Source organism: Apteryx rowi, unplaced genomic scaffold (assembly GCF_003343035.1).
Source record: "Apteryx rowi isolate R43461 unplaced genomic scaffold, aptRow1 scaffold_509, whole genome shotgun sequence".
Lineage (NCBI taxonomy): Eukaryota > Metazoa > Chordata > Aves > Apterygiformes > Apterygidae > Apteryx > Apteryx rowi.
The window spans coordinates 147,939-174,393 of NW_020450771.1; the positions used below are offsets into that span (position 1 = coordinate 147,939).

The 26,455-nt window shown below is 37.7% G+C and overlaps 1 protein-coding gene across 1 annotated transcript in view; it reads left to right on the forward strand.

Moving 5' to 3' along the window:
* PRKN (parkin RBR E3 ubiquitin protein ligase) overlaps positions 1-26,455 on the forward strand; it is a gene marked incomplete at its 5' end in the record, with an annotated part of 536,136 nt that overhangs the window by 127,809 nt on the left and 381,872 nt on the right. The window contains one exon of the mRNA XM_026080011.1: positions 16,047-16,162. Within this exon, the coding sequence (XP_025935796.1) occupies positions 16,047-16,162 (116 nt within the window). The remainder of the gene's footprint in view (positions 1-16,046; positions 16,163-26,455) is intronic.

A 26,455-nucleotide genomic window follows, 5' to 3' on the forward strand; every position in this document is an offset into this window, starting at 1 on the left:
TATATCAGTAACTCTTTTTGACCTGAGCAGTTAGCCAAAAATTTGAAGTCTTACAGGTCATTCATGCACAAAGGAGAAATTTCTGATAGTTCAAGTGTTTTCTTGATAGAGTTTTGTTAATATACAGAGAACATAAAAAGTTTTGTTTCCCTCAACACAAGAGAAATCAAAGAGCAGAAGATAATTTCTTTTACTCACTTTGACTTCCATTCAGAGTCTATAGTTGAAAAAGCTCTTGATTTTCCTCAGGCCTGTGCCCTTAGAATTCAGTGAGACCATGTCTGAAGCCTGAAGCTCCATTTCTGCTTTTCTGTCTTTGGCAACTCACAGTTTGTTTGTTTTTGCTCTCTCTCTTTTTTTTTTTTTTTTTTTGGTGGGGGGGGGGAGTGGGGGGTGTTTAACAGGATTCACAAATAATATCTGGTGAGAAATTCTTATTTTTAGGGTGGAGACTGAAGTTATTTCAGCCACTAGGTTTCATAGGGTATGTCTACGTTAGCGAGTAGTGTGTGCCAATAGGAGCAAGTTTCTAGAGTAAAACAACTGATGCTGCAGACCCATTGTCCACACTATACACACTTTAGGATGGATTCCTCAAGCTAGCTGTGCTCTGGTTCTGTGAACTGGTTGCTGTTAGTGAGTAGAGTATAAGGTTTATTCTTGGAGAACATCTTCTGGTTTAGTCTCATTTCATAGGAATCCAACCTGTGTTCTCCTTAACCGTTCTGTGATGCAAAACAAAGAACCGTAAGTGGAGACTACAGGGAGATTTCCTTCAAAAATACACTCCTTTACTGAACTAAATGCTAATACGGTCACAGTCATAGAGGCACTTAACTGGTTCAGAAACTCTGTACAGAAACTCTGTCCTCTTGCCTCCTTGGATGATGGCAATATGAATTAACTGTTTGCTTCTTTCTATTCATATGAATATATTTAACATCACTAATCCATCTCTGTTTATTGCAGCTTCTGGATCTCATGCACATTTTTCTTTTTTTCCTTGTTTGTTTGAAGAAAACTTCAGTTTGAATAATGCAATGCAGATATTCCACCTAATTACTTGGCCCATGTAGAAGTAAAAGATTTAAATCAGAGATTCAGGGAGGAAAATACCCTTTAAGATTACTCCAACCCCATCAGCTCAGGTAGCTGGACTTTCCTGAAACCTAAACCACTGGAACAGTTTTGAAGAATTTCTGAAAACTGAAAGGTTTTAGCATGTCTTGCTTTATGTGGGTTAGAAGTTGCCTGGTGGGCTGATGTTGCGAAAGGACTGATGCACTTCACTCGTAAAAGGGAAGCAGCACTACGTTTATTGCAGTAAGACAGCGACTTAACAAAGTTCAATTGTAAATAAGAACGATTTAACGAGGTTCGATTGGCAAGGTTCACTCAGTTATTTACTGCATGAAGGACAGGGTCTGATGCGTGTGCAACGGAGACCCTCCCGTTGAGTCATGAGGTTCAGACTGGACCCCCTTGCTTTCTAAACTCCTCTGAAGAGAAGCCTAGGTGCGGCTGAATCCAGTCCTAGTTTCAGACTTGGTCAACGGTTTATGTCTAAGGGATTATGTGTGCTATCAGTCAGGGAAATAACTCAGGAAAGTTTCGCGAAGTTCGCAAAAGTTCAGCATGCTGTTAATCACTTACTGAGGATCTGTCACAGGTAAGGAATCTCTCAGCCTCGAGGAGTGACCTTGAGAGGCACTCCTACTCAAAAGGAGGTTCTGCAGTGCAGCCTGCTGCCATGCAGAAGAGCTCAACGGGCTCTGGGCTGCCCCCTATTTATGGGGGGGAGATGATTGACTCATAGTCATATTTGCATACTAGACGGGCCTTGGTTGGCGCATGCTCAACCAGCCCCTACATACGTGCTGTTTACAGGGAGGTCAGGTTGAGGAGGAGAGAGCACATCAGTGGGGGGGAAGGAGCACACCGTCACAGCTGACAAGACCTGTTGTTTAGCACCTTTGCAGAAGAATGTTAGGAGCATAAGCACCAATAATTCAGTAGGACTCGATTAAGACTTAATCACAGAATGACAAAATAGTTGGGATCAGAAGGGACCTCTGGAGATCATCTGGTCCAACCACTGGTTCAAGCAAGGGTCAGCTAGAGCAGGTTGCTCAGGGCTGTGTCCACTCAGGTTTTGAATATCTCCAAGGACGGAGACTTCACAACCTCTCTGGACAACCCGTTCCAGTGTTAGATCATCCTCACAGTGAAGAAGTGCTTTCTTATGTTCAAGTGGAATTTCCTGTGTTTCACTTTGTGTCCATTGCTTCTCATCTTGTCATTGGGCACCACTGAGAACTGTCTAGCCTCATCCTCCTGACATCCTCCCAGCAGGTATTTTTAAACATTGATAAGATTACCCTGAGTCTTCTCTTCTCCAGGCTGAGCAGTCCCAGTTCTCTCAGTCTCTCCTCATGTGAGAGATGTGCCCAATCATCTTTGTGGCCCTTTGCTGGACTCTCTCCAGCTGGTCCATGTTTTTCTTGTACTTTGGAGCCCAGTGGACCCAGGACTCCAGGTGTGGCCTCACCAGTGCTGAGCAGACAGGAAGGATCACCTCCCTCGACCTGCTGGCAATGCTCTTCTTAATGCAACACAGGATGCTGTTGGCTTTCTTTGCCATGAAGGTGCATTGCCGGCCCGCGTAGGACCCTCAGGTTATTCTTGGCAAAATTGCTTTCCAGTTGGTCAGCCTCCAGCCTGTACTGGTGCTTGGGTTTATTCCTTCCCAGGTGCAGGACTTTGCACTTCCCTTTATTGAACTTCATGAGGTTTCTCTCTGAGAAACCATTTTCCCAGCCTGTTGAGGTTCCCCTAAATAGCAGTGCAACTGTCTGGTATATCAGCCACTCCTCCCAGTTTTGTATCATCTGTAAACTTGCTGAGGGTGCATTTGGTGTCATCATCCAGATCATTAATGAAGATGTTAAACAGTATCTGCCCCAGCCTCAACTCCTTGGGGACACCACTRGTGGCTGGCCTCCAGCTGGACTTTGTGCTGCTGATCACAACCCTCTGAGCCCAGCAGTTCAGTCAGTTTTCAGTCTATCTTACTGTCTACTTATCTAAATTGTACTTCATCAGCTTGTCTATGATGATTATGAGATATGGTGTCAAAAGCCTTACTAAAGTCAGGGTAAACAACATCCGCTGTTCTCCCCTCACCCACCAACACAGTCATCTCATCATAGAAGATTATCAGGTTGATTAAACATGATTTCCCCTTTGTAAATCCATGCTGACTACTCCCAATCACCTTCCTGTCCTTCACGTGTCTGGAAATAGTATCCAGGATTAGTTGCTCTATAACCTTTCCAGGGATGGAGGTGAGGCTGACTGGTCTGTAGTTCCCCAGATCCTCTTTCTTGTCCTTCTTAAAGATAGGGGAGCATTTGCTTTCTTCCAGCCCTCAGGACCTCTCCCGATCACCATATCTTTTCAAAGATAATAGCAAGTGGCAGCTCAGTGACACTGGCCAGCTCCCTCAGCACTTGTGTGTACATCATGTCAGGGCCCATAGACTTTTATAGGTCCAGTTTGTTTAAGTGTTCCCTAATCTGATCCTTCTCAACCGAGGGTAAGTCTTCCTTGCTCCAGACTTCCCCTCTGGTTTGAGGGATCTGGGGTTGCTCAAGACCAGTCTTACCACTAAAGACTGAGGCAAAGAAGGCATTCAGTACAAGGACATCTTAGATACAGGTGTGCTAACCAGATGCATAGTGGTGGCAAAGACCATGTTTCAGAAGAAAAGTGACAAGCTGTTGCATAGATTTAAAAAAATATTGCCTATTCAGTGAATATTCAAGAGGTGCCAAACATTCATTAGTACAACTTTATAAGCCTTAAAGCAAAAGGCACATCTCTTGCAGAGGGAGAAAATATCATCTCTGCCATATCCTTCCCCTTTTTTTTTTTCTTACTGTTTCCAACATGGTTGGACAGTGTGTCGACTGGTTTGTTCTCATTCATGTCCTGATCTATGGCAGGCATTGGAAAGATGACAGAACAAACCATCCAATTTTCCAAACCTGAGCTACAGAGCTGAGGCAGAGAGCCACTCATATAGTATCAGAGCCAAACTCTGCCTGCACAGTGTTATCACATAAATCCTGATGCCCCCCCCCCCCCGAGGGAGCCTTAGTGCTAAATAAAAGGTGTCTTAGCACTGCCTTTCAAGTTTGTTGCAGACTTCTAGATCATTTGAATGGTTAATGGATGGGTGTGAGGCTTTAGGACGTGGGTGATATTAGCTGAAAGCTAAGAACCTAAAACCAAAAATAACAGTCATTTTTTTATTAGTGTGGCTATTGTGCTAAAAATACCTTTTTTTCTAAGCTTTGACTTTGACCAGTCCCTTTGATATCCAGAGATAGACAAAATTTAAATGTTTCAGTTGTAGTAGTATCAGGATGGGAATCTACTGTATATAATGCAGAGATCCAGCAATATTTACGCAGAGCAGACTGTGCCACTGATGTGTATCATATAGATTACTCATGAAAGGTAACAATTAGTTGAAGAAATAATGCTGAGTTTACTTAGATATCTATGATTTGTTATCACTGCAGACTTTTTTCTGAAGCTCAAGGAGATTCTTTGAGAGATATTACACTGTAACTTCACCTGCAAAATATTTACAGTTCACATGTGGGAGTTCTGTTTCTTTTACATTTTAGATTTATTCTGTAATCATTTTGAATTCCTGATCACTGTCTTTACCCCAAGTGCTTATTAGTATGGTTGGAAAAGAAACAAATCACACAAACCTATAATTGCAAACTATTTTTTGTGCCAGAGGAGGCACAGCCTGAGGATCTGATGTTGTAAAGTATTTGAGTTCCCTCCCTCCTTGAGCCCTTTTGGTGGCTTACGTTCACATAAAAATTCAAATCTGATTGCCAGAGGAAATTAAGCTCAGAGTAAAGGGTCGATTCACTACAGGAAACACTTGATAAGAAATTTAAACAGTTGGATTCTACTTTAAAAGAGACTGATGGGAAAGTTTAAGTCCTAGAAATCAGCACTGATGTTCAGGATATGATGATTATAATTCATTCTAAGTAGCTACTCTGAAACTGAGACTTCCTTTGTGGCTCAAGTAATTCGCAAGAACTTTTCAGTATATGTAAAACACAGTTTATTTTGAAAACCTGCCAACCAAATTCAACAGAACAGTTCAGGTTGGGCTTCAGAGGCTAAGATAGGTAATTTAATCTTCCTGACAGCTGCAATCTTGGTTCAGCCCAGAGGTTAGTGTTGATCAGAGATTCTTTCAATATGAAATATTGATGAAAAAAGTTGAGAGCAGAGGGGAAAAGGGGCAAGTTCACACTCTTCCACAGTGACTAAAGGGTATCCAATTTTAAGGTTGTTTTATATGAAAGCACAGTCATTGTCATTATAAGGTTGGTATTTACTTACAATTATCTTACGGTAATATCTGTAGCTTGTAAGGATACTGTGTCTGTGACAGGTTAGTTATGCTTTTTTGTGGCTGGCTAAATGTCTGCTGGGCCTTGGATTTTATTGTGGGGTAGCTATCCAGGCAAAAATCCATTTTTTAAGGAGACATGATGCCTTATAGTCTCCAGATCTTTGTCTATACTGTGAGAAAATGGGTAACAGACGAGCTGGGGCAGGCTGAAGAGTCCTGTTCATTCTGTCTTTGTATCACAGAAATACTGCTACCTGAAGGACTGATATCATTACTGGAATGCCAGCAGACTCAGTGGCAGAATTGTTTCAGTCTTGCAGAGAAATGGAGGAAGTATAGAGTGCAGCTGCCTTTCGACAAGCGAGACAAATGGGAAACACTGTTGTGAAAGATCAGTCAGCTGCACACCAAATCCTTTCCTGGGTGGGCGAAATAGCATTGTCTGGGTGGCAGCAGCTGGGGGAGTCCCAAAGCGTTTATGCTCCTGTTGCCACTGTGTCTTTTCCAGCAGACAAGAAAAGAATAATATACGATAGGTACAGCGTTTCTTGCTGCTTTTCTTCCCCACCAAAGCCCTATGAAGCTGTAGTTGCACATGTTATCTCCAGAGGCCAGATGTTGTAATTTTAACCTTGCATAATTAATTACCTGTCATGCCAGTTATTTGAATCTTAATTGTATCCATCTTCTCTTTTTCGATTACAATAGAAATTATTAACTGAAAAGTAATAACTGTTTTTGTAATGCAGACAATAGATATGCAAGCTGTATGCACAATTGTACAAAAACGACCACGTTGGTATAAATCATTGATTATCACATACAGTAAGTGATGGTTCCCTCAGAAATGGAATAAGATTTTTTTGTTCATTATTAATCTTGGTTATACCATATTAGACTGCTGATTAAGACTGAATGACTGAACAGTAGCTATAGCAGTCCTGTTATTAATTTTTAAACAGTATCTATGTTGTTTTTCCAGTGAATTCCCAAAGGATGAGTGATAGAAATGTTGTCCCTTGGCAACTGGAATAGATACATTATTATTTAGCATGTGGCTAAAAGTGCTTAATAAAGACTGGCTAAAAATGTGAGCTGAAAGTCAGAGTCTGCTGTCCATGCAGCAAATATTTTTGTCTTTGATATCCTCAATGGAATAAAGGGTATGGCATAGCTTTGTGTTTGATTCTGAGAAAAAGAAGTGGAACTCCATATCTTTACTTTTTTTTTGCATTAATTTATTTAAGTTGGCTAAGGGGGGGGGCAAAAAAGGAAATATTGTAAAGATATATTAACACTTCTTTCTCTGAAACATAAATCGTTTGGACATATTTAAATTGCAACTCTTATTGCTGAACAGAAAAAGTTTGGAAAATGAATCAGAGTATAACTTTTTTCCTCCTAACTGGTACTTATCTCAAAAATATGATAATAATAATAATAATAATAATAATAATCACTTCCTTTGCCCTGCAAAGGTCAATGCTGATGTATTAACTGAGACCAAACATACTCTATTTTGGCAGCCTTGATGAAGAATTGGCAAAGGACACTCATCCAAAACAGCTTTTATCAGGAATAGTAGGTCCTTCTTCTTCTTAGCCAGAGGCAAAGGGGTTCAGATAGCCTGTGTTCAGACAGAAAGCAGGTATTAGAGAGATGCTCATATTTCTTTAACATTTTTTATGCTTCTTTTGTCTATTGCCAAATTAAACACGCGCTCACACACGCGCACACACACACATGCACGCACATGCATGCGCGCACACATGCTTACTTCTTACAGACACTGAAACTGAATATCTCTATAACTTATTGTCATTCTTCACTTGCAAAGATATTTCAGCTCAGCTTTGAGGTCAACTTAATTATCAGCAGTATATTAACAAGACTTTCTATACAGTACTTGACCTGGGTGATCAGTTTTCTCCCTGCATCCCATAAAGGCAGTTCTTTCAAAGCTTCTGACAGCTTTCATGAGCTGCTGTACTGTCCTTCTACTGCATGTTCTACAGCAGAGATCCTGTGGATTTGAAAATCTTTGGGCTAGGAAAATTTCTGCAGAAGTATATATAGTGTATGCTAGTATAGATGGCATCCTTTTATTTTCATTCTTACTGATTATTCTGATTCTATTTTGTATACACAAGATTAGGCCCTGAATTTTTCAAATGATCTTTTCTTTCAAATGGAAAAACTGATTGAAGAAATGATTTTTTTTACAGCAAAGAAAAGTTGTCCCAGTGCATTGATTATTATTTTAGAAAGATTTGTATTACTATTGATATATGAAAGGTTAATGTGACCAACATCTTTAATCTTTGCATCACAGTATTCCTCAAATCTATGTTAAGGATCATACACCTTCAAATCCACTGTCACCATTGAATTACCTAATAACCTTGATTATTGTCCTGCCTAATCTTAATAGAGAATTAGCAATGAACCACATGTATTATTCTGATTTCTGTAGTGATCAGTTTATATATTTCTTAGTAATTGTCTCAATGTTTAAAGGAGTTACATGCTGCAGCTTGAATGTTATTCTAATACTATGCACAAATCCTTTCCCTCAAAATGGGTGAGCAGTTTGTACTTAAGCACTGAGGCAGTTCATGAATGTTGTATTCACCATTTATTTGCCTAGGAGGTGATCCAGCCAGCCATGCTCAAAGGTCAATTTTATTTCCCAGATTAAGGAAGTCAACTGACCTTTGGAAGAATGTTTTCGTCTTTGATATTATGATTAAATATCAAGTTCATGAATCACAGGGAATCCACAGAGAGAAGATTTGATTCTGATTGTAGTAGAAAAAAATATATTTTTGAATGGAGATGTCCTTTAAATGAAAGTAGCCCCCATGAAAATGGCAGAGCCTAATGTTATGTTCTCAGCCAGAAGAGTTCTCATAATAGTTCTGGATGAATTCTGGACATAAAAGAAAAAGAAGACTTCAGAGTTCATCTAAGGTTTAGGTAGCTAAAGGCATGCTTTTGTTTTATGTATGTATTCTTGACTCTAAACCTAATAATTATATTGCTAAAATTGGAATTATGGTTAATAATTTTCTTTCTTTTATCTCAGCAGCTGTTTAGGTCTAAGAGTCACTGCTTGTTTAAAAACAAAAAATGCAGATTGGTACTCCACAAATTGGTGGTACTAGATGATGTTCACAGTGCCCAGTACCTGACCTAAAGTTCTTGGGTATCTAACAGCTAGTGAAGTATTTGTCTGCTGAACTGCACAGGAGAACTGGGAAGTTGGTAATGCAGGCCACTAATTTGAGGAAGTCATCTTCCAGTAACCAGAACTACCACAAATACTGTTGGCTTACAGAAGAAAGTGGAGAATGCATGTATAAAGCATTCATGAGTCTACTACAGAATCATTTAGGATGCAGTAAACTCCATTCATTATTCTTGGCTGTACAGCCTTCCTCATATTAGTTATCCAATGTAATCCGAACAACTCTCCTGTCTTGCACTTTTTTTTTTTTTTTTTTTTTTTTATGATTAGAAGACATGCCTGTTCCACATTTAGGTAAACTATGACCTTTTACAGATTTTTCACCAGAGAGATAGATATTCTCATGCTCTAGAAAGCCACTGTCTGAAATTCTTCTGGGATATGGGAGCCTTAAATTGTCTCTGCTCAGAGTGAACCAATTTCTTCTCTATCCCAGAACAAATACTTGATTTCAAAGCTATTCTGAGGTAGATTTCTTTCAACCTGTCCTCAGACCCACTGAATAGCTACTTAATTTTTAGCTGGAAAGGGAAATGAAACCCCATCATGGGAGTGTGAAGTTTTCCATCATGCAGAGGAATAATTATGGTGATACAGATGGAGGGAGACTGATGAGTGCTGATAACTTTACAAATGAAATCTGTGCCTTCAGTGGGTGTAGCACATAGTATATTTTAATAAATGGCTTTGTCTGTCAGTCCTAAATAAACATATATGTGGGTAATGCCTGAGGGCCCCCATCTTGATCCACAGTTTATTCAGAAATGAGAACAAGAAACGCAAAGGCTGAGCTTGCTTAGTATTTCTAACGGACTTGCACAGCTTTGAATAAGAAGTAGGGGTAGGAGTCAGGGTAAAATGGAAGTGTGCTGGGAAAAGAATCACAGAATCGTTGAGTTAGGAAGGGACCTCAGGAGACTGTCTGCTCCAACCACCTGCTCAGAGCAGGGTCAGCTAGAGCAGATTCTGTTAAGGGGGGGAGTGACAATTATGTATAGAAATTCTTCTGCACCAACAGCCCCCCAAATCCCTCAGATACTACCTTGCTGACCATGAACCTGTGTTTTCATGTTTATAAGCTGTATATCAGCTGAGGTGCAGCTATACTGGTAATTGTTAGCAAAAAGCAGTATTCTTCTGAGAGCCCTGTAAACTGGACTGATGAACATTTGTGAAAGTGTGATGGGCCTGTCTTACCTTATGCATTTTCAGGCCTTAGCTTCCCACTAGACGAGCTTCTCACTAGTAGCTTGTGCACCACACCGGTGATTTACTTTGGTTACTTGACCATCTAGAAGACAGAGTTTGCTTATCATCCTCAACAGTTAGGGGTATGCAAACATCTGCTTTGTTTGAGAGATACTTTCATGTAAAATGTCAAATGAGTTGTTCTTTTTTTTTTTTTAATAAATTTTCACGCTTTCTTCTTAGGGAAGAGTTTCAGGAAAAGTAGTGAATAGTGACCATGTATCTCTGAACCTTTTCTTTCCCCCCTTGCACTTTTTATGATATTGCATGACACAAAAATGATAAAAGGAGTGAAGAATATGGAAAGGAACATAAAAGCAATGTCTGCTGCTTTCTCTGAATAGCTATCTATCAGATACACTGTCAAAAGGATGGCATTTGTACTGTTAAACAGAATGCTCACAATTTCAAGGGACCTGAGCCTTTAGGCAAAAAGCTAATCAAAAGGTAGTCACTGAAATAGAAGAGTGACCATAAGACTACCCACTTTCAGAACTAAGAAAAGCCCTACATTTCATTCAGCTTTCTCAGTAATATCTTCACATTCCTACTCACTGAACACAAATACTTAACGAAAAACAATCTATTTGTCAGAATTTCCTGGTTACCAAAATGAGAACACTGGTTTCTACTATTTTAAGATATTTAAGAAGTGGTCAGATAATGATGTAGACTGTGTATTTCCCCATTCCTTTCCATGTTATTCTGTAAGTTTTGGTTATTATAAGGTTAAAATTCTGAAAGTAGTGTCTCATATAGCATAATGTAAATTAAGAATAGAAAGAAGTTTTGGTGTTCACCATAGGAAGTAATCACTGCTTCCATGAGTGTGACAGTCTGGCAAAATTAGAGAATTAGTCCTAAATTAACTGGCTGCAAGGTCTCTACATCTATTTGGAGGTTTACCTTGCAATACACAATGATTTAAATTAAACAATACAGTAAGTTTCCCACCTCAGGCTATTATACACTGCATAAAGGATAGTGATGTAATTCTAAATAAAAGAATATCTATATTTGCATGCCTGACATGCAAGACTGGACAGTGAAAAGTGTCTGAACTCTCTCCACTTGTATTTTTCCCTCAGCAATTTCATTGCTGGAATCAGTTAGGAAACAGTTTGTACTGATGGAGAATTGTGGATTATCTTTCTTTATAGCTACATATATGTCTTGGCATAAAGATGTTGTGTTTGCATCATAAGAAGCATGTTAAGTCTGGAAAAAGTGATAGAAATCCTCTGCTAGCCCAGTCCAAAACCAGCAGAGGTGCTTATGGCCCTTGGGAGCTGTCCAGAATCAGTAAGCGGCAGAAGTGACCTTACTGAGAAAATATTGCATCGTCAGTGAAGACATATATTTAAGAAAAATTAGGTGTTAAATTGGATATTTAAATTATGATCTTGTAACTGTATCCTATATAACAAGCAAATCCTTGTAGATTATTTATGCAATGTATAAAGCTAGGCAGCATAAATTGGCTGCAACTGGAAACCTAATTGAGTTCATGACTTTTATAATACTGCAAACAGTCGGAGTATATATTACTATGATAAAAATGTGTGGAAATGTAGTCCACACTATGCCGGAACTATCTAGCACCCAACATGCTGTGCTTTTCAGTATTTCCATTCTAATCTCGCTCTATTCTCTCTGAACTCCCATCACAGCACTGATGTCTCAGATGCACAGAAGTAGACTGTTCTGTTGGGTTTATAATACCGTGAATTGTACAAGTTAATATCTTTTATTTTTGCAAGGATGAACATTTTGTGAATGGGTTGGTTTTATTACATTGCTGGTCTCAACACAATCATTAAAAATTGCTCCTTTTTTTTTTTTTTTTGCTACTGTTTAAACTAATCTTGAAAATTTCCTCTGAATAAGTCCTTGGCGCATAATCGAGGACAGATTTTTCTCTAACTTTTAAGCAGCCCTGTATTCTGTTTGGATCTATTATTAATATTATTTCTTTAATTCTAGTTTACTCAAGATGAGAGTGTTTCACTACATAGTTTCTGAGGCTAGCAATATTTTCTTTTGCTATTTGAAGTCATTCAACATCACCAAAGCTCATTGTAAATGTAATTAGTATGGGAAATTTCTTAAGCAATATTCAGGCTGATAAATGGAGGTATAGAGAAGTAATTTTCCTAAAATGACAGAAAGTGCCAATTGGAAAGGTATCCCAAGACTTCCTATTTTTGTTCTGACTTAGAGGCAATATTCCACACATCTTAGAAGCTGGAATAATAAATGCATAAATTCATTTCCCATCCATGGTCATGAAACAATTTTCATGACTGGAAATTTACAGCCATTATGGGGAATCATCAAAATAAATTAGAAGCAGTTTTTCTAGACAGCTATTAATATTACTACATCTCTGTTTGCCAGCAATGTTCTTACTGTTGCACTTTTAAACCTTAGAGGACTATACTTCCCAAACTGAGGGCTCTGTTTTATGTTTGCTCCTTTCTAATATTAATTCATAGCAGTTTTGGTGGGCCTTGTTACTTCATCATAGGAAAGTCAGGGAATATTAGCTCTGTCTCTCTCCATTGTGTGTTGCCGGTCTGAAAGTTCATTCTGAAAGTGTCATCTACTCTATGCTCTGCAGGTTGACTTGTATGTGCTGTTCATTAGCTCTCTCTTGCTGCATATTACTTATGAAGAAATATATCTGTATGTAACTTCATAAGGCATATAGGTAATCTTATTTTCTTTCTCTCGTTTCCAACAGAAAGGGTAGAAAATTACAAGAATATGTAAAGCTAATAAACGATATACTGTGTTGTGCAGTTTTGCCCAAGAAGGCATGCTTTATGATTGTTAGCAACATTAGTGATAAACAGAGATAAAAATAGTATTAAATTCTACATGCCAAAGAAACAGACACGCTTTAAAAAAAATTAAACTACAAGTCTAAAGCTATTTCAAGTGTATTAAAGCTTATTTCTTTTATTGCTCAATTTTTCTTTTTGCTTGTGACCCAAAAAAAGCTTTATGATAATGGGTAGGTCATTTTATCAAAAATTATCTTTCTGTTTTATATTTCCTTGCTCATAGTTTATCTGTTCTGGAATAGTGAGTGGTCAATATTCTCTTAGTTATTTGCAAGAAGTGTACTGAAGCAAGATGAAATTTTCAGGACTTCTGCATTAAAATAAATCCTTCTTACCATTTCATTCAAACAAAAGTAGAGTCAAATTAAAGGTCTAAGAAAACCCAAGCTCCAAAACACATTAGCAAGTAATACAGATTGAAAAAAGATTAATAGGTACATTTTTAAAGGTTGAAAATAGGTTAAAATTACAGACTGTGGAAGTGTTCCATGTATTCCAGTGGAACGTGCAGCTCCACTGACCCATTCTTGTGGCCAAGAAGGCCAATGGTATCCTGGGCTGCATCAGGAAGAGTGTTGCCAGCAGGTCGAGGGAGGTGATTCTCCCCCTCTACTCAGCCCTGGTGAGGCCACATCTGGAGTACTGTGTCCAGTTCTGGGCTCCCCAGGACAAGAGGGATGTGGCACTACTGGAGCAAGTCCAGCGAAGGGCTACAAAGATGATTAGGGGACTGGAGCATCTCTCTTATGAGGAAAGGCTGAGAGAGCTGGGCCTGTTTAGCCTGGAGAAGAGAAGGCTGAGAGGAGATCTTATCAATGTGTACAAGTATCTGAAGGGAGGGTGTCGAGAGGATGGAGCCAGACTCTTTTCAGTGGTGCCGAGCGACAGGATGCGAGGCAATGGGCACAAACTGAAACACAGACAATTCCATCTGAACATGAGGAAAAACTTCTTCACTGTGAGGGTGACAGAGCACTGGAACAGGTTGCCCAGAGAGGTTGTGGAGTCTCCTTCTCTGGAGATATTCCAAACGCGCCTGGACACAATCCTGTGCAATGTGCTCTAGGTGACCCTGCTTGAGCAGGGGGGTTGGACTAGATGATCTCCAGAGGTCCCTTCCAACCTCAGCGATTCTGTGATTCTGTGATTCAGAACTGCTGAAATGCTTCAAAATAAGCTGGTATTAAGTACTTTGTTAAAATGTGCCCTGAGTGAGGCAAAAACATTAGAAGTTTAAAATCTCTTATTAGGATGACTTTAAACATAATTTCTTGCTTTTGATTAGTATCTGATGTTATGGAACAGGACAGAGTGATGATTTAGTCATAAGAATTATTGACCATGCATTAATATGTACAGATGATTATTTCAAAAAGTTTTACAAACAATTATTTGAATTTTAAATTGAAATTGTCTTATAAACTATCCTCTTACCCCTTAGATGCCTTAAAAAACTGTTACTAATAAATGGTTCAGACAATGAGTCCTCAGGTTATAGTGGAGTCTGAATATTTTATTAACAGTCAATCTATTGTGCATATCAGTGCTTCTATGAGAAGCAGAATTTACTAACCTGGGAGCAAGGTTGTATCAATGTTTCTGGTATGCCAGTCACCAGAGTCCATGACAGAAGTGTTACTGCATTTGCCTCGTGTAGAAATACACAATACATCTAAAAGATCATCTCTGAGAGAAAACAGGAATTGACACCTCTGCTCCTCAGACACAGAGGAACTCCCTACTGTAAGGTTCAAGGCAGTGAGAGAGTAAGAGTTTTTCTGGACTGATTTTGCACAATATTGTAGTAAATCTCAATGCAAATCTCTGTGTAGGAGGGAAAGGTGATTTTTATATTAAGCAAAACTAATTTCACTCAGTTGTGCTCATTCTCTTCTGTTGGCATACAACCAAGCACTAAGACGTGTCCCGATAGTCTAGCTGGGTACTTGAGGTGTCAGAGAGGATTAGGTAACACCAGACAGCAAGACTTTTTTCACAGCTTTTCACTTGTGTTGCTGTTTTCTGGATGTGCCTTTTGTACCCTTCAAGTTGGCAGTGATTTCCCCCCGCCTCTCCCCACTTCATCCTATCCCACCCCTGTGAGCCATTAGGTAACCCTGCTGATGTACTCGCTGTCCCTGTGTCTCTTTCTCTAGCTGCAGTTCGTCCTTTGTTTTAAGAAAACTGTTTTCCTAGTATGGGTGTGTTGAGAATCTTCCATGATCTAGGTGCTGTCAACACCCGTCACTCTTTTAGGCCTTCTTATCATTTCGTCTGATGCTTTTATACCCATACCTTCCCATTCCTACCTCACTTATACCAGTCTTAATTTTTCTATTACAAACCAAATTTGAGACTGTGGAAAAAAAGCTCTCAGAGGAACAAATACTGCAAACTGTTGTCTATGTTTCCTATTGCAAAGCAGATTTCTTCAATCAGCTTTTATTTACATATGCACACAGTGGTTTGGACACTTAAATCAATCTCTCATGACAAAACCTTATCAAAGCTCAGTGCAATAAATACGGCTTTCCCTAGGGAGCAGTGTAAAAGAGAACAAAGCACACAGTTTTGTAAGTATTATGCTGATGAAAGCAGTGTAAGAGGCTGCATAGAGCAATATGGGCTAAAGGAAGTTAACTCAAATGCAATGCAATATAGAATTACAAATGTAATATGTGTCTGAAGAGAGATGGAGCTTCCTTTGAATATGACAGTAAGATCATGTTGTTGAGATTGCCAATATCACAAAAGCAAGGCCAGACTTTACTTTTTCAGAACTAAAATTCTGCATTCAGGAATTCAGAAAATGGTCCATTTTCTGCATGGTACATATGTCATATTTTTTACACTGATACATAACATCTATAACAAAAAGTATCATGTGGAAGTACTAATGCATAGTTACACTGCTTAGTATTCTGCTTTTTGACATAGATGGAGTCAAGTTATATTCTTTCCTATAGATCTAGAAACTCACACAGTGTTTCAGCCCAATTACATTAGTGTGTCACACTGATATCAAACCAGTACAAAAGTAGATATCTACTTCATTAGGAAAATCACTGAACAAAATATGTGCCTCACCAGGCATTTTTGCAAGGGATTCTTTTGAAATCTTTCCTGATGATTGTCCTCCTTCTCTGTTGGCAGTGGTGATTTTTTAGTAGTTTCAAATGTCAGTTAGACTAAGATAAAGGGAGGACATGAGCTGCAGCTATGTAATCTCTTTATCTCTCCTTCAATATTTCAGGAGTTTTACTTTAAATGTGGAGCACACCCAACTTCTGCCAGTGAAACATCTGTGGCTTTGAACCTCATTACAACAAACAGTCGCTGTATCACATGTGTAATATGCACAGATATTAGGTAAGTACAATGAAATGTGTCAGTGATGCACACTCTCAGGGCTTCAAAGCACCTATCAGTTTCACAGAGATTTTCTCCTCTTCTGGTTTTCTTTTTTAAACTCTTTTTTTTTTTTTTTTTCAGTGTCATGTTGGAATATGGGCTACCATTTCAGTTTTTTTTTTTTTTTTTTTTTTTTTTTTTTTTTTTTTTTTTTTTTTTTTTTTTTTGTTTTTTTTTTTCCTTTTTTTTTTTTTTTTTTTTTTCTGGTGTGATCAAAACTTTCATTTTTATACCTTAGTTGAATTGTACATGCAAATCTGGCCACTTAAGCTCTAAATACAAGCTGAAGTGCTCAGGTTAGTGGCATAAATACATAGGTCTGTGCCTTTAATCTGTAGTTGAGAGCCAAGGAAGATGAATACAAGATTTTGAAGGGAACAAAATGTTCTTGTGGAAAAGAACTTTTAGTATTTATTTTATAAATCAGAACAAAATTACTTATGATGCATCTGTTCTTATGTTCTTGCTTATTGCAATTTTAAATTCTGTAATCCATTTTGCTGCATGGTATTTGGGCACATACATTTTAGAACACCATTACCTGCAAATGCATAGATTAAAAGTCAGTTGTCTGAGAACGACAACTACCCTTGTTGTGAAGACTTACCTGACATGCATTCATCTACTGATTATGAGAAGAAACTGAGGTGAAACCTCAAAAATAATAACATCATGTTATTCCTTTTAAGTATTTCTGTATTAATTGGTCTGCATTTTGCAGGAGCGAAAAGAATTTAGAAAAAAATACATAGGCAGAGTTCTTACAGGAGGTCAAGAACTGTGAATGAAACTGTTGGGAGATCTTCTTTAGGAAGAAAAGCTGGATTCCTGGCAGTAAACTTCCCATTGAAAATAATAGCTTGTTATTCTGATGCTATCCCAGACCTAGTATAATTGTAAGTTGTGCTTGCATACTACTTCATTGACAGCAGCTGACTGCTTGCTGACAGTATTTAGCTGAAGAAAATGAGTCTTACTGATAGATTAAAAGACAATTGTGCAATGAAAGAATAATATGATGTCCCTCACTTCACATATACCCAGGGTTTATAAAGTTGTTGTGTGTGTCTCTTTCAAAATCTATCTTGCAGGCTTTATGTACTGAATTACTTCACTAGATTGTCCCAGTAGTCAGCTATGCAGTAATATGAAGTTTCCATTTTGAGCCCAGCTTTCTCCTTTTCCCATAAACAAGAGTAAAGAATATCAGCCATAAATGTGTTTGCTTAGGCTTGGGATCTGGCTATTAATTCTTTCAATCAAATTTGAAATGGATATGTTGACATTTTCCCGAATTGATATATTCAGTCTCAAACTATTCACCTATATTCCTGAAGCTGTAATTTCTTTCCTTTTTTTGTGGCAAAATCCCAAAGGAAAAAAAGAGGTAAGACTTCATTTACAGGATTTGCTTAGTTGAATTGTAGTTCCCAGGACTAAATATTGGCTTCCTAAACTTTAATAGTAAATGTTATTAGGACTATTTAGGGGCATGTTACAAAATCAAGTCAATTCTCATTTATTTAAATTAAGGCATCGAATGACTATTGGAGGCCTAAACTTTAATAGGCTTTTAGCTCAAAACACAAACTGGGAGAGGTTATTCATGAATAAGCTTATTGGATTTATACACTGAACAGGGAAGGAAGACACGTCTTCTTATTAAATTGACCTCACTTTGTTCAGATTCTTTCTAGCCCACAGGACCCCTTTTGAGATTCCCTTAAGTAATCTGAAAGTATTTTATCTCTAAAAATTTGTGGGAGTTCTAACAAAGTGTTGTAAGAAACAGGGTAGGATTTAGATGCCTGTGCAGCTGACAAGACACTGGGAATTGCTAATTGTAGGAACAACAGGCTCATTGAAGTCACTCAGATACATAGTCTGTCTTCCAGCCTTCTCCCCTTTAGTTTGCATAGCACATTCAATTTTTCAAAAATAGGCTTGTCTTCTATGGAGCATAGAGATATTTTTTAGAGAATGAAAGTTTAGTTTAGTTTTCTGAATGGCTGACAGATTTTATTTGATCATAGCAAGGTGTCTGAAACTTGTGGCATAAGAAGTGGAAGAGGAGATGGTAGATAGACAAACAGCATACAGAGCAGCAGCTATATCCCCATCAAGCTCCAAAAAGGGAGGGGAATGCTCTTCCATTTCAGTATGTCTTGTAGGACATGAAATGAATTGTTTGGCTGGAGATAGTGAAATCTGTTATCCCAAGAATGATCAGAAAAGTCCTCCAGTAGCTTTTCAGTTGTAATGGTTGTAAATACACTAATGTATTTATCAAGTCAGAGTCTGACTTCTCTTGCTTCCTAGAGTCATAAGCACAGATTTCCTCTATCATTGGCTTCAAGAGATTCACTGAAATGATGAAAAGGATATTCGCTCTTCCACCTTCTTGTATACTAAAGAGGGCATCTGTCCTCCTGCATACCTCCTAGTCTCCTCCCACCCATAAGCAGGTCTTTTGTACTGGCCTGTATGACTATACAAATGAAATCATCAGGACATAGGCGATGGCCTTCCACTTCCTCCTCTTTTTCATGGTCAGCTAACATGTACCTTGACTGCCTGAGTTTCGCAACAAGGGTGCAGACCTGCTTAAAAGCTGTTAGTTCTCCTGTCCCTTATAACAGTTCACTGAGCAAGAATGATTTGGGTTACTGCAACGCAAATTGCCATAGTACTGTGTCTGTACTGCTAAATGAAAGAGGTCCAATGGCTGACCCCATGCCAAATGGCAATGATTGGCAGATCTCCTACCTAGGAGACTTCTTCTATAACAGATTTTTCTTGGAAAGAGCTAATTGGTGTGGCCCGAAATGAGAAAACTCAGCAGTGCAGAAGACCAGGGGTCCACCTGGCCCTCTTTGTGTCTGTGTGTGTGTCTGTGCAGGGTGTTGTTTGCTTAACCAGCATAGACATTATCCATAGGAGTCCTTGCAATGCAGAACCACTGAGACACAGTAGTTCAGACAGGATTGGTAGTGTGGTTGTTTGTATCCAGGTCAGGACAGCCTTGAAGCTGAAATCTGAGGGCTCATCACTGAAACTAAATCTGCAAGGAAGTGTACCTTTTACCCCAGAGATCAGATGGCATGGAAAAGGCTCTAGTATGCCCTATGTAGACCCCAGGAAGCATCAAAAGAGCCTACCATCATGAAGTACAGTGAAGGGGTAAATTGCTGTACTAATGACAGAGTTCATGGGATAAACCGTACTTATCATCTCCTGCATTTCCTGGACTACAGGAAAAGTAGTCTGGTTCTGATAACTTACTGTGCTTTTCTTCTTTTTTTTCCCCCCCCACAAACGTAAGAGTACCTTTTTAAGCTCTCCTCTCTGTTAAAAAAAAACAAACAAAACAAAGAAAAAACTCTCTAAAATTCCCTTCTCTAGGCAACATTAGAAGAACTTAATTAGAAGAAAATTGTTCACTCTTGTCATTTCTAAGATTGAAACACATTTCTGTGGAATAATTAAAATCTAATAAAATCAATTAGGCTGTTTTGTGTAATTCCACACATTTGTAGGTGTGGCTATTTATAACTGAGATACCAAGAAGACCTTTACTCTGCTTTTGAACTGAAGCTGGGAAATAAAGAATATCTCACACTTCCTTTTTCCTCCGTAATGTTTTCGTCTTATCACTGAGCATTAGGACTAGGATACTTTGGTATTAATCATTCAGTAGTACTGTCATTCTTATTCATGCGCACCCATACTTTTTTTCTTTTTATAAGTACTTCTCAAAGTTGTGGTTAAACATACCTTTATTAGCTGTAGTCCTCTATATTATTTTTATATGGGCAATCTTGTGAGTTTTCAAAATAATTTCACATATCTTTGTGTATGAAATCATTTTTAAATTAAGGTGGTGAAATTATTTTATTTTCTATTTTTGATTGTGTTTTTTCCAAGTGCAAGGATGGTCAAGAATTTATGGATTCTTTGAAAGCCACAGTCAAAGCTAAGCATATTTTGCAAAGGGATAAAGATAGGACAATGGAATAAATTATCAGTGTTGGGCCAAGGTCATTGCAAATCCTTGAGCTTTTAAAAAGCTGAGCACAGCTTTCCTGAGTTTCTAATTCTTTTCTCGAACCGAATGTTCTTGGAAAGGTTTGATAAAACTCAAAACAATTATAAAAATACCTCTAACCTTTTTACCTTAGTTAAACATTTAGGTGGCTGTGCATATTTGTGCTGGTGATTGCTCTCTAATACTCCTCTGCACTGAAAAATGCCAAGTAGAGCACTCTGTTAGTGAAACTTACTTTTGTCATTCTATAGCACTGAGGTGCCCAAGAGGAAGAAAAGTGCGTTTAGTACGTTAACTATTACTTTTCATTGCCTCTGCCATAGAAAAGAAAAAGATTGTGTCTGTTCTTCAACATAATTTTTCTTTCTTTTTGCTGAAAACATTGAAATAGAAAAAATGACAACCAGGTGCAGTTTACATATTTTTAAAATACCACTGTTGTCAGCAAGATATACCATTTCTCTGGTTGTTAACATCCATCTACCATGGACAGCTGGTCCACCACAGGTGGAGCAGAGTTAAGCCCCAAGATGTTTGGCCCAGTCTATGTGTGATTTTAGTATGGCTTGCAGAGCTCATTAAAAAAAATCTTATTTAAAGTAGTTGTGTACTCTATGGTATGCAGAAAAAATGCGAAGAGGAAGTAATGTTTAAGCTCACTGCCAGTTTTTATTTTCAAGTCTGCATGAGGCACACATCCTGTTTGCCCTGGGTTTATATTTGATATGAATATTTTCATGCAGCTCTGACCAACAGAGTGAAATATTTCAGAGCCAAATACCCTTGCAGAGTTAAGTTAAATCCATAGTCAGTATTCCATGTAGTGTAATACCTTCCAATGCTTTCTGCTTATCAACAGCAGAGTTAGTGTGAATTGGCAGCTTTTATGCATTTATTTTTTCTATGGTATTCAAGGTGATGGGTTACTATTTTATGCCTTTGAAGAAGCTCTTATTAGGTTGAGCAAATGGCTGAAACTTGAAACAAATACTGAAACTGTTGTTTCAAGTCTTGTCTCTCAAGGGGAGATCTGCTTTTGTCAACTGTTTCCAGTAGAAATAACATCAAATAGGTTAGGAGTACCCTTGGGTACCCATAAATCGAGCTCAGGAATAACAACAGCGTTAAGCAAATAAAATTAAAATGTGCAGAGCAAAAGTGCCTCACGTCATCTTTCACAAACTAGGTAGCGTACAATTCCTAAAGGCACTGTTATTTTTAGCATTCAACAGATACTAAGTATAAAAGATATATAGGGCCTGCTGTCATTTACTAGATAGGAAGAATTTTCCAGGAAAAGAAATATTTGCTGTTGTGTTGATCAAAAGCTTTTATTCTTATCATACAAATATCTATTTCATAACCTTGAAAAAAGAAGTTTTGTGGAGTTTTGTAATTTGTTTTTCTGCTATTCAGACTTCCTACTATTAGAGTTGAAGTGAGAGCTTGATTTTCCTAGTGGTGAGAGTCTGAAGTGCATGTGCAAGATGTTCTTCAAGGGTAACTGGGATGCAAAGACTTTGTCATAATTCTATTCAGCCAAATCAGTTCAGACTGTGATCATATTAGACTCCACAGGCAGGAAAGGATTGGAGAAGGTCAGTACTTGGAGGGAAGAACTCCAAGGGAAGGTACTATAGGAAGTCCTGTTAGAAATTCAGTAGACAGCTCTCTTCTCCCTGAGTCAATAAAGAGTGAATGATTCTGCATGTTGTTAAGGATAACTCTGTGTTAATTTGGCTCCGCTGGGACTACTCTGAGCCTCCAAAGCCTCTGACTAGCTCTCAATCAGCCATTTTCTCAGTCTTTTTTTTTTTTCCTGAAGAAAAAAATACAATCAACAAAAACTTACCCTCCTGCAACATTTTATGGTGTCCCTCTATCAGTCCAACTCACCTATCTCAATTACTGTAGAGTCAGGACTGAGACTCATGATCCTGTTTTTTTCATGGGGTAGTATTTCCAAAACCAGTGAGGGATAGAATCATCTGCTTATAAATAAATATATCTGGATTCTACCTGCTTGAAAAGGAAGACCAAGTTCCCCAAGTTATTACGGGGTTTGGGATTTTTGTAATATTTGGGGGGTTTGATCTTTATGACATCATTGATGTAGAAGGTATGCCAAGTTCTTTACTGGCCACTGCATGCTGTCCCATATTGCGTATTAATGTTGCATGGTGCTTTGAGGTCAAATATTTCATCTTGTTTAGTTTAAAAGATCTTTTAGAAACCTATGAAATTATTTCCCTTAGTTTTCTTTCTTTCTGCAGACAGTTAGTATTTGTGTAGTCTGTATTTAAAATAAAATTGAGAAAGAAAGAATATCAGAGGAGGAATATATAAATGAATGCAATGAAGAAGTATATGAGGTAGCAGGTCTGCCATAGTATTTAAAAGCTTTAAAATACAAATCAGGCTAGAATATTTAGTTTCAGGACTTGAATCAACTTTTCTAAACATTTGCTAAAGAGGCAATTTGCAAAGTTCAGATTCTAATAAGGATACATATCTGAACTGACAACATTTCCAAAGTGAAGGAGTTTTCCTACAGTTTTGATTCAGGTCAACCTTTGCTGTTATTTGAGCAGAGTTTTATCAGGGAACTTCTGTTCCACTCTGAGATCAAAATGCAGGCTGTGTCCATTAAAAGATGTTGCCCATATGATGTTTTTCAGAAGAGTACATAGCACCTTATTCTAGACTTATAATTGCTATTTCCTTTTGCTTCTAGGGTGCAGGATTCTAGAATTACCTCTTGGGCTATTGTAAGCAAAGCAAGTTATCAAATCTATATTTAGCTAACATTTTTTAAGGTACATTTTCCCTCTCTGTGTTTTGATAATGTGTTCTTTGTCTGCTCCAAACCTTTGCCTGTTACATCTATTGTGTTTATATACCTTGAATAGTTCAAAGAGGAATGGGAAGAGGTTACATTAAGAATTAAATCTACTTTGTCTAAGTACTTTTACCATCAGGGACAAAGCCTACTGCTTTCTCTTCTAATGCTCCTGAAATTAATTGAATTTCTGATGATTCACTTATTTAAAGTAAGAAATTAATCAAATTTCAAACTAAGAGTTGTTATTAATTGGTTTGGGGCTTCCCCCTCCCTTCCCCCAGTAAGGCAGCCTATAGAATACTGATTTTCCAGCTGTAATATTTGAGTTGTGACACAAACAAAAACATACAGAGAAAACATTTTGTTGGCGCTGGTATTTTGAAATGCAAACAACATCTAACAATGCACTGGCAGTAAGTGACCTACATTTCTTTGGTGGTGCACACTGTGGGTTTTGGACTCAAACAGTTACATCAAGAGGGCTTCTGGAAGATGTGCCTTTTGCATGCAATTCAGCTGCCTTAACCTTTTTATTGAATTTTACCACTAGTATATAGCAGCCCCCTCTGGTAATGACAGAACAGAATTGCAATTTGTGCTGTTTTGCCTCTGACTCTATTAAGATCTGCATTGCAACTGCATCTCAGTGAGAGACAATTTATAGCTTCTTACAAATATTTGTGGAAAAAAGACTAGACTGGGGAAGCTTTTGTACTGTCATACCATACAAGACCTTTCCTGGCAAGGGACAAGTGAAGAAGGATGGTATGCAGCCTCACTCTGTCTCTTTTGCTAAATATAAAGGGAGAACTTTTCTCTGCATTTGGGAGAATAAAACTTTAGTACTTGCGCTTCTTTCTGGTGCAAAAATATTTTTTCCTCCTGAATCCTTTCTTTGCTTGGATTATGTGTTAGTTTATAGCTGGTAAGAAGGAGGTATGAAAGGGAATGTCTCGACTACCTGCTGATTTTTTATGCTTATACATGTTTGCGCATATTAATATATATGACTTTCAGTATGTTTAAATGTGTTTGAAACAGCCATTGCTAAGAGTTATTGAAACAGTCACAATCAAATTTTATTTCTAACATGAATTGATTTCAGTAACCTGCATCTCTAATGTCATTTGAGATACAGTACATGTCATCAATTTCATTTTTCATTTTAAGTTTCACCTGAAGCCTGCAGATTGCAGAATATTATCAGTGGACTCTTCATTAACTGTTGTATCTTCTCTGCCATTCTTATTTATAGCATGATTAATACAGTGAGCTGTTCTTGCAGATTTCTTTGCTTGTGTATTTTAACATATGTTGCTAGACAGGGAGACTTAATAGCTTAAATGAGTTTTGATGAATGAGTAATTTAAAAAGAAATATATCAGGTATCCAAGTTCATCATATGGAAAATGTGGTGAGCTTTAATTCCAAAAAATTGTGGGGAAGCCTAAGAGTATGACTACTTAGATATGACCAATTAACAAAAAATGTTAGCTACTGAATATATTTTTGTGTAAGTGCTGTAGGTTTAACTATAAATATAAGAATTTATTTGAAATGTCTAAGAAGAGCTGAGTAGCAGTTGTTTGTGAAGTGTTCTTAAAATGTGCAAGCCCACAGTTTGTCTGTTTTGTCATGGATGTTTCCAGGTCCAGGTATTTGTGACTTTCTTTTTCTTCTTTTTAAAAATAATTATTCAACAGGGAAAAAGAAGCTTTTTGTCTCTGGCTGGTTCTGCTCTAGGGCAGGGTTAGTAATGCTGAATATTATCACCATCTGATAGCAATATAGTGGCCTATGAGAAGTTACATTGGAGGTCACAGTCTAGTTACCTTTGGACAGATGTCCACATTTCAAAAACTCACCGTCACAGCTGATACTAATTAGCAAGCCTAATAATCTCAGCAGAGACCTGAGGACTGAATGAACAAGGTGAACGAAGTGCAGAGATGTTCCCTTCAGGGCTAAACTCAACTGTGTTCTGGGAAGGTTTGCGGAGGAACTTTGACTGTTGCTCTCTGCTGAGCAGATGGTCATTTGGCTAATCTTGCACCTCAGTAAGCTGTGAGCTGGTAAGCTATCACCTTTTACCAGCTCTGGCTTTATTTTAGAATACTTTAAAAATAGGCAACAGTAAGGAATTGAATGTGAGTATCTGACAGCTGAAGAAAATTGCACAGTATGAAGTGTCACAGTGAGAAGTCTGCCCTAAAAAAACCCACAACAAACTAATGCTGTTAATGAAATGATGTTTAGTAGCTAAGACTGTGTCATTAATACGTCATTGATGGAAGATTGGAGAGAGATAAATGTTATTTGGAAACATTAAGTATAGAGAAATAACATATCCATTTTTAATTTTATTGCATGGAAATTTTTTTCAAATATAGTTCAAATAAGGTGTTGTATTTTATTTGTATATCTGTGTGTGTGTGTGTATATATATATGTACACAGATGCATAGATAATAATATATACAAAAAAAGGACTAATGTGTTTTTTAAACTTCATATATATTCATATATTTTTCTAAGGAGCTGATTTTGTGAAAATGTTGTTCTGCCATTTTTTATGGACAATTATGTATTGCCCCTCCTGTACTGGGGCAATACTCCACCGATTAAAATCTAATGCTAGATGAGAGGTAGTCCAAGGTATCAAATGAAGGCTCTATTTATTGATACATCTTTTCAGCTTTCCCAGCCATGACCCTTTCTCAGCCAGTCTTCAGCTACTTATTAACTCAGCAGCAGCAGAAGCAGCAAAGGCAGAAAATTGCATCCATCTTCTGTTTAACTAAAAGAACTCACCAAAGTTAGCCACAAGTTTTATCCAACTCTCCTTTTTGTTTTATTCTCCATTTTTAGAGCCTTAAAGAGAAGAAACATATCAATTAGAGCAAAAACTATTTCAGCTATTACTAAAGAATTTAGTTTTGAGAAATTTGTTTTTAGTTCATTATAATCAATTGTTGATTAGGAAAAAAGTGCATTGCATTTGGGCAATAGAAAGGGAGAAAATAAAGAAAATGTGATGAGCTGAAGAACAGATAGTGTTGTAGGCTCCAACTGAAGCAGAAGTCAAAGAAAAATAAGTAAATTTCTAAACAGTCCTGCAAATGGCCTTGAAAAATGATGAACATTCAGCCCATTAAAGCCTAATTTGGAGAAGGTGACTTTGTAAGACAATTATTTAATAGAAAAGACGCAAAGCTATTAAAAACATTTCTGACAAAGTCAGAAAGAGTTAGTAATTTGTTAGTAATTGGATTGATACTGTTAGGCTGCTATGTCTTGAAGAAAGCCTACAAGAATGAATGCAACTAGCTTTTGATATTTGGAAAAATAAATATTCTGAGCTTTAT